This window comes from Pimephales promelas, chromosome 25, assembly GCF_988280905.1.
Source record: "Pimephales promelas chromosome 25, fPimPro1.hap1.1, whole genome shotgun sequence".
Taxonomy (NCBI): domain Eukaryota; kingdom Metazoa; phylum Chordata; class Actinopteri; order Cypriniformes; family Leuciscidae; genus Pimephales; species Pimephales promelas.
The window spans coordinates 6,215,230-6,226,767 of record NC_142793.1 but is presented as its reverse complement, the minus strand read 5'-3'; the positions used below and the strand labels follow the sequence as shown (position 1 = coordinate 6,226,767).

Below are 11,538 nucleotides of genomic sequence, written 5' to 3'. Positions count from 1 at the left end.
ACTCTCCCGGTCTTCCCTGTCTCCAGCAGCATGAATTCGATGGCAGTCCTTCAAGATGTTTTCCCACTGGGAATTATCCTCCCTCGACGGCCTCCGAGCCGGACCGTTCTTAAACAACTCCTCCCAGCAGTCTGCAATGACATTCATGCCCAACAGAGCCCGACGAGTGCCCAAGCAGTGGTCCTTGACAATAACTACTCCTTTCTGATACACGGGAATGCCACGAATGTCGAAGTCAACGACCACGTAGCCCGTGTAGGGGATGTCCAGCCCATTTGCCCCTCGTAACGTAAGCCGTGAAGCCTCGGCTCCTTGAAGTCGGTGGTCTTTGAATAGTTCTCTAGAAAGACTCTCTGTAAATAAAGTAACTTGGGAACCAGTGTCGACCAAACAGTTAATCTTCACCCCATTGACCTGGATTTCGACCTCAGGGCAGTGCCCAACCCACTCGTCCCCAGGGATAGGCACAGGAAGGGGGTCTCTAAAAGGGGTCCCGGCCACTTGACCCACAGTGGCCGGCAGACCTAAAAACCCCCTTGCGAGCCCCGACGGAGGCCACACTGACGACTGATGTGCCCCGGCTTCCCGCAACTATTACAGATAGGTCTACCCTGGTCGTCCCACTGGTACCTAGGTTCAGCGGGGCGGGCAGGGCGACGTCCTTGCTCTCTGTTCCCATCAGAGTACGATCGATCCCGGGCCCTGGGCATGTCACTCGGCCACCCCCGACGTAGTTCTTCCACAAGACTTTTCGATAACTCCACCATCTGGCCCTTAACCTCCGACAAAAGCTCCTCGCGCAACTTCTGCTTCCAGTCAGTTGTTTCAGAAGGAATAGGGGCACAAGCACTACTGGCGGCCATGCAGACAGGTGGTTCGGTGGTTTCACCCTGATCTATCTCTAGAGCCAATGCTTCTTGTCGAAGGGCCTCGAAGGTCAGTGTGGGATCTCTACGTAGTTGAAGCCGGATACTCTGTCGAACCGGCCCATCGCGAAGCCCCAGGACAAACTGGTCTCGCAGCAAAGTCTCCCCTTCTCCCAGTCCATGGTCTGTTCGTCCCCTCAACCGGGAGAATTGTTCTCTCAGTTTCAGAGAGTAAGCCCGCAGAGTTTGCCTGGGTCCTTGACGATAATTAAAAAACTGGGCTCTAAGGACAGCCACCGGGGTAACATCTCCATAGAGCTCGGTCAGAAAATCAAAGATGGCCTTGGCAGTAGCTCGCACAACTTCGGGTGCTGCCATAACTTCTCGTTTCGCTTCCCCTTCTAGGGACCCAAGGACAAACTGAATCTTCTGCGGGTCGCTCAGCCCTTGCAAACCTGCCAGGTACGTAATCTGCATTTTCCATTCCTGGAGACCCAGCTCAGATCCCGGTCCCCCATATCGCTGAGCCCAGGGAGCTCCCATGAATACAGGCATGACCTGTGTCCGTCCCACTGGCACCTCTTCATCCGCCATCGTGACCCTGTGGCCGCTACAACTCCCGGTGGGTGTATCCTTCCGACTACGCCACTTATGTCACCGCCCCGGGATGGTCCGACCCACACCCGGACGGACCTACACCCCACCGCGAGGAGCCGACACCACAAGGACACCAATGAACGGACAAAGAGACCAATGAGCAGATTAAGAGGGAAGTTTTATTTATTTTAAAAGTTCAAGAATGTTGAGCAGATGGTTTCGTCGTGTAGGCCTGGACAGGATTGGAGACCACTGGAATCCGTACTCTATTCCCACAAGGAAGATCTTCGTCGACGTGACTGCTCTGTGAAGCTCAGGCAGAGAGAATGGAGCTCGGTTACTCAGCGGCGTGTACACAGCGTGTCTGCTTCTCCGTGGGGCTCAGGCAGAAAGAATGAAGAAGTCGGGGTGCTCACTGACGTAGCTGCAGCGAAACTGCTTCTCTGTGGGGCTCGGGCAGAGAGAATGAACAGGGTCAGAGTGCTCACCGAGGTAACTGCAGCGATACTGCTTCTCTGTGGGGCTCAGGCAGAACGAATGAGGCTCGGTTGTTCAGCGGTGCAACTGCTTCTCTGTGGGGCTCAGGCAGAGAGGATGAAAAGGTCAGAGTGCTCACCGACGTAACTGCAGCAATACTGCTTCTCTGTGGGGCTCAGGCAGAAAGAATGGGGCTCGGTTGCTCAGCGGCGTGTTCACAGCGTATCCGCTTCTCTGTGGGGCTCAGGCAGAGAGAATGAAAAAGGTCAGAGTGCTCACCGACATAACTGCAGCGATACTGCTTCTCTGTGGAGCTCAGGCAGAAAGAATGGGGCTCGATTGCTCAGCGGCGTGTTCACAGCGTATCCGCTTCTCTGTGGGGCTCAGGCAGAGAGAATGAAAAAGGTCAGGGTGCTCACCGACGTATCTGCAGCGATACTGCTTCTCTGTGGGGCTCAGGCAGAAAGAATGGGGCTCGGTTGCTCAGCGGCGTGTTCACAGCGTATCCGCTTCTCTGTGGGGCTCAGGCAGAGAGAATGAAAAAGGTCAGGGTGCTCACCGACGTATCTGCAGCAATACTGCTTCTCTGTGGGGCTCAGGCAGAAAGAATGGGGCTCGATTGCTCAGCGGCGTGTTCACAGCGTATCCGCTTCTCTGTGGGGCTCAGGCAGAGAGAATGAAAAAGGTCAGAGTGCTCACCGACGTAACTGCAGCGATACTGCTTCTCTGTGGGGCTCAGGCAGAAAGAATGGGGCTCGGTTGCTCAGCGGCGTGTTCACAGCGTATCCGCTTCTCTGTGGGGCTCAGGCAGAGAAAATGAAAAAGGTCAGAGTGCTCACCGACATAACTGCAGCGATACTGCTTCTCTGTGGAGCTCAGGCAGAAAGAATGGGGCTCGGTTGCTCAGCGGCGTGTTCACAGCGTATCCGCTTCTCTGTGGGGCTCAGGCAGAGAGAATGAAAAAGGTCAGGGTGCTCACCGACGTATCTGCAGCGATACTGCTTCTCTGTGGGGCTCAGGCAGAAAGAATGGGGCTCGGTTGCTCAGCGGCGTGTTCACAGCGTATCCGCTTCTCTGTGGGGCTCAGGCAGAGAGAATGAAAAAGGTCAGGGTGCTCACCGACGTATCTGCAGCAATACTGCTTCTCTGTGGGGCTCAGGCAGAAAGAATGGGGCTCGGTTGCTCAGCGGCGTGTTCACAGCGTATCCGCTTCTCTGTGGGGCTCAGGCAGAGAGAATGAAAAGGGTCAGAGTGCTCACCGACGTAACTGCAGCAATACTGCTTCTCTGAGGGGCTCAGGCAGAAAGAATGGGGCTCGGTTGCTCAGCGGCGTGTTCACAGCGTATCCGCTTCTCTGTGGGGCTCAGGCAGAGAGAATGAAAAAGGTCAGGGTGCTCACCGACGTATCTGCAGCGATACTGCTTCTCTGTGGGGCTCAGGCAGAAAGAATGGGGCTCGGTTGCTCAGCGGCGTGTTCACAGCGTATCCGCTTCTCTGTGGGGCTCAGGCAGAGAGAATGAAAAAGGTCAGGGTGCTCACCGACGTATCTGCAGCGATACTGCTTCTCTGTGGGGCTCAGGCAGAAAGAATGGGGCTCGGTGGCTCAGCGGCGTGTTCACAGCGTATCCGCTTCTCTGTGGGGCTCAGGCAGAGAGAATGAAAAAGGTCAGAGTGCTATAAGGAGTACAATCACTGGTGTTAATTCTCCATCGAGATGATCATTCAATGGTAGATAACTGGCGGAGTGGCTTAGCTGAAGCTGTATCCTTACAATGTTCAATGGTGAATAATGGCAGAAACCAGGTTCAGTAATACTTCTCTTCCCTGACGTTCATAGGGAGATGAATCAGTACAGACCACCGTAGCCTAAGCATTACACTTCCACCTTCGTGCACACTGCAATCCACACAGGCAAAACACACGTGAATAACTTTAAGAGATCAAAATCATTCCACTCACAAATCAGGCTTCAGTACGGCGTCTCTTCTATCTTCATCAATGAGGTGCTCCTGCAGCAATACTGTAGGCAATCATTAATTCCATACACCAGCCCACATAGTCATAATCATTCCTCATACCGCTTGCTCCAGCCCAATGTATGTCACTTCTCTCTCTGTTGCACTCTTTCACTCGTCGAGGACTTCCCAGCTCAGACACGTCGTTCCTTTTCTGCCTCTCCCTTTTCCCCGCTCACCAACCAAAGACCTTTTCAACTGTGCTGGTATGACGTGTGCGCCAATCAGCGATCGACGCGCTCACAATGCGCACCTGCTGTACATCAAATAGGAACCGGAGAAGTCTTAGAAGTCTTCCGCCCCCCCCCCCCCCCCCTCGATTGTCACGAGTGACATATATATATATATATATATATATATATATATATATATATATATATAATTTTTTTCAAAAACCAATAAAAAAAAAACAATTAAATGCAACAAATTAGTCCATTATTAAATACCTATAAATATAAAAAAATAGTCTATTAAATAATATCTATTAATTTAAACAAAACAGAAGTTAATTAATGACTTTCCTCCAGAGGTTATGAACGAATCTCTTCAAAAACATTTTAGCAGTAACTACTGGAAAACAGTAAAGATCTACAATCTTTATTTGAAGCTAAAGTTTTGTTTAAAGGGTATTTACTTATTTTGATAATAATTTTGAAGGTTTAATTTACTGAATTAATGCTGTCATTTAGGAATAATATTGTGCTAGAATCAAGATTGCCATTATTTAATGATAAATCGTGCACACACGGAGCTGTAGGCAATGTGCTTTCGAAATTAATATTTGTATGTTAACGTTACCAAAAGTAGGCTAACCCGCGATCCATGTAGGCCTATAGACATAGAGATAGAGAACATGGGAATTTGTAAGTATGCAAAGTACATTAGTTTTATCCAAAAACAACTCGCTAATAAAGTAGGCCTATAATCTATCCGTGGGGGAGAGAGAGCGCAGTCCGAATTGGTCACACCGAACGCGTCAAACACGTCAAGTCTAGTTAGACGCTTGAATCTTCTGCAGCCCGCTCGCCCGGCGCGAATGATGCGTCTTCGCGTCTTTGCATTGACTATGAATGTACTCTGCTATCGCAATTAAATTCGCGTTCGGTGTAAACACACCATTAATGCATATACGAGCCAACATCATGGTCATATATTTTGAAAAAACACAATATATAGCTACTCGCGTGCAAAACACTTATTTCATTCGTTAACATGTAGACTACAAATGTTTGCATTCGTAAGAAACGTTTCTAATTGTTGATGCAAAATTTGTAGCAATTCTGAAATTCAGTTAAAAGTAAATTTCTTGACCAAAAATGCAATAAATGATCATGTGTAGGCCTAAGTACAAAAATTAAGCTTACCGCTTCTCAACGTCTTCACATGTGTTTCATATTTTTTTTGTCTGGATAGGCATCACGGGAAATTGCATAGCCTATATCACGTGGCTCATATAGTTACTTAAACTGATATAATCGATTTACTTAATTTTGATGCAATTATTGTAGTAGTTGACATGCATTATGTTTTTTTATTATTTTATTTATGCATACATTTAAGTGCACCTAGTAGCTTATATTTTTTTTGTTACACACATATGTTAAGTAAACGTTGAAAAGTTAGGAATACTTATTTTTTTATGTTTGATCCAATTACTTTCATAAGTATTGGTTGTTCGGCTGCTTCAAGATCATACATGCTTTCGAAACAGTACTGTGATGTCATACACCAATCGTCTGTACTCTGTACAGTGCTGCTTCAAGATCATACTGTTTGCTTTCGAATCAGTACTGTGATGTCATACACCAATCGTCTGTACTCTGTACAGTGCTGCTTCAAGATCATACGTATGCTTTCAAATCAGTACTGTGATGTCATACACCAATCGTATGTACTCTGTACAGTGCTGCTTCAAGATCATACTGTTTGCTTTTGAATCAGTACTGTGATGTCATACACCAATCGTCTGTACTCTGTACAGTGCTGCTTCAAGATCATACTGTATGCTTTCGAATCAGGACTGTGATGTCATAAACCAATCGTCTGTAGGGGAGACCCGGGGCAATTGTAACGTATTTTACATTTTCCTTAATAACTCACAAACTACTTGAGATAGACTAGTCATCTTTTGATACAAGAAACATATATATGTGCACTAATTAATAATACAATTTATATATTTTTACTTATAAGAACAAGACTAAAATATTCAATTAAATGCAGTGTGGGGGCAATTGTAACACTGAGAAATAACTCCTATTAACCCACTTTATCTCAAATAAAAGCCTACCTCAAAGTAATCACTTTACTGCTGTTAATTTTAAGAGTTTATATAATATTCCCACTTTGTCAAGCACATATAAAACACACATTATTTTATATAAAAAATGCTAATTGATGATTTGTTAATACTGGAACAAACATTTATTTTAATACACCCTTTTAAAATGAAGTTTTACAATAGAATTTAGTGAAATATGTTCATTTTTTTAACAGAAAAGTATGTCAACACACACAAACAAGCTTATTACAATGGGCCTTGTGGCTCGGGGGCAACTGTAACACAGTGTTACAGTGTTGTTTATGTTCGTTTTTAATCAATAACCTAGGGATAAAATGTATACAAGTTTAAATTGACAGACATCTAAACTTTAGACAGCAGAAGAAAAATACTGTACATCCAAAAAATAACTTTCACACCTCAAAATCAGTTTGTCGTTAATAACTTCTGCTAAAGTTGAAAATGTCACGCTTCTTTTCCACAGATAGAGAGAGAATCCTATTGGGCATGTACAGATTAAGTGTCATCACTCTAGCTTGTTTCTGATTGGAGGAATTGAGTGTGGTACAATTGCCCCCTGTTAGTTACAATTGCCCCCGGTCTCCCCAGTGCTTCGTCAAGGTGATCAAAGTACACTGCATGCTTTCGAATCAGTACTGTGATGTCATACACCCAGGGATGTAGTGAAGGCTAAATGCGCAAATGCCGTTTACGCACCTCCCAATATTCGGGAATTGCGTTTACCCACCTCCAAAGTGCGTTTATCCACCTTTCAATTGCGTTTATCCACCTCTAAATATCCTAGTTCCTAAGACATTTTAAATTAAGCTTATGTCGTTAATTTAGTTTCTTTAATTTAGTTAATTTAGTATAGGTTGTTAAACCTAAGGCGAACTTTTTTACTCATTAAGACGGTCGCCTGCCACCACCTACTGGCGGTTTAGTGTTAAATGTTTAAAAGTAGCATCATTCTTTCTTATATGTAAATTAAAATCAATTTCATAACATTATTTCATGCAATTGTAATTTTTCAGTGTAAATGATTTAATTTGATCAACCCTAACAGCCCTATGGTGTCTTATTATTAGAAATAATTGAATTTGTTGATCAAATTTAGGAATTTAAAATGAAATATGAAGCATACATTTAATAATATTGGGGGAGGGGGGTGCCCTTTAAAGGTGCAGAAATTACAATATGGTGATTTAAATATCAAAGCTGATATATCAATGATGAGAATATTTTTTAAGAATAAGTCAAATTTTTAAAAAATCCGAACAAGCAACTTTTTTACTCGGACAAGTGAAAGGCAGATTTACTTAGCATATGAAAAGGCTTAATGTCGAGCCCTCCCTATATAGCAATGTCATCAGGAGACACACATACACCGGTAGGCAGTGGCCCACCTTACCTGGTGACCATGTCTTGGTCCACCAGAATTTATAGTTTACCCACCTCTTCAACTACACCTCTGCATACACCAATCGTCTGTACTCTGTACAGTGCTGTCGATCACTGTCTGCTGTATGCTTTCGAATCAGTACTGTGATGTCATACACCAATCGTCTGTACTCTGTATAGTGCTGCTTCTAGTTGATCACTGTATATTTTCGAATCAGTACTGTGATGTCATACCCAGGGATGTAGTGGAGGCTAAATGCACGTAAATGCCATTTACCCACCTCCCAATATTCGGGAATTGCGTTTGCACCTCCAAAGTGCGTTTATCCACCTTTCAATTACGTTTATCCACCTCTAAATATCCAGTAGTTCCTAAGACATTTTAAATTAAGCTTATGTCGTTTTAGTTTCATATTGTCCACACTCTAAAAAATGATGAGTTGGATTTACTTAAAATATATATGCACCATTTTTGTATCAAAAAATGTGCACATATCTTTTAAGTAAATCCAACACAGTGCAGGCCATGTGAGATCAAAATAAATCTTAGTTCTGTTAACTTAAAATTTAAGCTCATTTATATATATAAAATAAGACAATTAAATCAGTTGAACCAACCATTTTAACTTAGTTTAGATCTTCAGCTTACATGTCTTAAAATAAATAACATGCAAATCACACACAATAAAGCATTTCACTTTATTATTTATTTAAATTGCATCTTAAAATATATTCAAATAGAAAATAGTTGTTAAAATAATAATAATAATAATATAGTCACAATATTACAGTTTTTCTTGGATCAAAGAAATGAAGGCTTGGTGGGCAGAAGAGACTTCTTTTAAAAATATTAAACAATCTTAGTGTGTGTGTGTGTGTGTGTGTGTGTGTGTGTGTGTGTGTGTGTGTGTGTGTGTGTGTGTGTGTGTGTGTGTGTGTGTGTGTGTGTCTATATATATAATTATATATATATATATATATATATATATATATATATATTATTTTTTTCAAAAACCAATAAAAAAAACAATTAAATGCAACAAATTAGTCCATTATTAAATACCTATAAATATAAAAAAATAGTCTATTAAATAATATCTATTAATTTAAACAAAACAGAAGTTAATTAATGACTTTCCTCCAGAGGTTATGAACGAATCTCTTCAAAAACATTTTAGCAGTAACTACTGGAAAACAGTAAAGATCTACAATCTTTATTTGAAGCTAAAGTTTTGTTTAAAGGGTATTTACTTATTTTGATAATAATTTTGAAGGTTTAATTTACTGAATTAATGCTGTCATTTAGGAATAATATTGTGCTAGAATCAAGATTGCCATTATTTAATGATAAATGGTGCACACACGGAGCTGTAGGCAATGTGCTTTCGAAATTAATATTTGTATGTTAACGTTACCAAAAGTAGGCTAACCCGCGCCCAAGGCCCCCTTTCCCGCGATCCATGTAGGCCTATAGACAATAGAGATAGAGAACATGGGAATTTGTAAGTATGCAAAGTACATTAGTTTTATCCAAAAACAACTCGCTAATAAAGTAGGCCTATAATCTATCCGTGGGGGAGAGAGAGCGCAGTCCGAATTGGTCACACCGAACGCGTCAAACACGTCAAGTCTAGTTAGACGCTTGAATCTTCTGCAGCCCGCTCAAGTTCAAAATTTTCTACTGAGAAAGACGTTCGCGGCAAACGAGTCACCCAATTTGCGACGCCCGGCGCGAATGATGCGTCTTCGCGTCTTTGCATTGATATGAATGTACTCTGCTATCGCAATTAAATTCGCGTTCGGTGTAAACACACCATTAATGCATATACGAGCCAACATCATGGTCATATATTTTGAAAAAACACAATATATAGCTACTCGCGTGCAAAACACTTATTTCATTCGTTAACATGTAGACTACAAATGTTTGCATTCGTAAGAAACGTTTCTAATTGTTGATGCAAAATTTGTAGCAATTCTGAAATTCAGTTAAAAGTAAATTTCTTGACCAAAAATGCAATAAATGATCATGTGTAGGCCTAAGTACAAAAATTAAGCTTACCGCTTCTCAACGTCTTCACATGTGTTTCATATTTTTTTTGTCTGGATAGGCATCACGGGAAATTGCATAGCCTATATCACGTGGCTCATACAGTTACTTAATGTCACATCCGGCCAGGAACGAAACAGAGAGTGAATCCAATCGCAAGCATTTATTAATTACACTAACAGATAATCCAGGGACCTCAGAACAGGACAGACGAACAGGCAGGAACCGAGTGACATTAAACAACAACCGACACCCAACAACTGAAACACAGGGGTATAAATACACAGACAAACAAGCTAATCAAGCTAACAAGGGGGTGTGGTAAATAAGAAACACCTGTGGACACTGAGCAAAATCATAACAAAAGACAAGACACATGGCAGGATCACATGACAAACAAGGAAACACGTGATACACAAAGCAAAACAAAACCCACAACGTGACATAGCCTCCCCCCTATGGGCGGCTCCCGACGCCCCTAGTGTAACACCCAAAACAAAACCCAAAACACAAGTTCAGGAGGGTGGTGACGCGGAGGTGGTCCTGGGGGAGGGAAGGAGGGCCAAGTCTGTGCAGGGGAACAGGACCAGACTTGGAGCAGACGACCAGGCGAAGGCCAGGGCAGAGCAGGACCAGGCGAAGGCCAGGGCGGAGCAGGACCAGGCGAAGGCCAGGGCGGAGCAGGACCAGGCGAAGGCCAGGGCGGAGCAGGACCAGGCGAAGGCCAGGGCGGAGCAGGACCAGGCGAAGGCCAGGGCGGAGCAGGACCAGGCGAAGGCCAGGGCGGAGCAGGACCAGGCGAAGGCCAGGGCGGAGCAGGACCAGGCGAAGGCCAGGGCGGAGCAGGACCAGGCGAAGGCCAGGGCGGAGCAGGACCAGGCGAAGGCCAGGGCGGAGCAGGACCAGGCGAAGGCCAGGGCGGAGCAGGATCAGGCGACGGCCAGGGCGGAGCAGGACCAGGCGAAGGCCACGGCGGTGAAGACCCCTCGGGCGGCCACGGCGGTGAAGACCCCTCGGGCGGCCACGGCGGTGAAGACCCCTCGGGCGGCCACGGCGGTGAAGACCCCTCGGGCGGCCACGGCGGTGAATTCCTCTCGGGCGGCCACGGCGGTGAATTCTCCTCGGGCGGCCACGGCGGTGAGAGCCCTTCGGGCGGCCACGGCAGTGAGAGCCCTTCAGGCGGCCGTGGCTGGGACACTGGGCCCCCCCCCAAAAAATATTTGGGTTGAGTCCCTGGGTGAAGGGCAGATGGGGAGTGGATGGTCTCGGGCTGGACGGTCTCGGGCTGGAGGGTCTGGACGGTCTCGGGCCGGACGGTCTGGACGGTCTCTGGCTGGACGGTCTGGCCGGTCTCTGGCTGGACGGTCTGGACGGTCTCTGGCTGGACGGGCTGGACTGTCTCTGGCTGGACGGGCTGGACGGTCTCTGGAAGGGCTGGACGGAACCAGCAGTGAAGAGCATACAGTCTCTGGAGGGCTGGACGGAACCAGCAGTGAAGAGCATACAGTCTCTGGAGGGCTGGACGGAACCAGCAGTGAAGAGCATACAGTCTCTGGAGAGCTGGACGGAACCAGCGGTGAAGAGCATACAGTCTCTGGAGAGCTGGACAGAACCAGCGGTGAAGAGCATTCAATCTCTGGAGAGCTGGACGGGACCAGCGGCGAAGAGCATTCAGACTCTGGAGAGCTGGACGGAACCAGCGGCGAAGAGCATTCAATCTCTGGAGAGCTGGACGGAACCAGCGGCGAAGAGCATTCAATCTCTGGAAAGCTGGACGAAACCAGCGTTGAAAGCTCGGGCTCGGCAGGGCTGACGGTGAGCGCAGGCTCGGCAGGGCTGACGGTGAGCGCA

General features: G+C 45.6%; 1 protein-coding gene across 1 annotated transcript; it reads right to left on the bottom strand.

Moving 5' to 3' along the window:
* Positions 1 to 510: 510 nt before the first annotated feature.
* LOC148964981 (uncharacterized) lies at positions 511 to 2,332 on the bottom strand. Its single transcript, XM_089127816.1, has one exon. It carries the CDS (start codon positions 1,458 to 1,460, stop codon positions 525 to 527), a length of 936 nt encoding a protein of 311 aa, XP_088983942.1. The 5' UTR covers positions 1,461 to 2,332; the 3' UTR covers positions 511 to 524.
* Between the last annotated feature and the right edge of the window lie 9,206 nt (positions 2,333 to 11,538).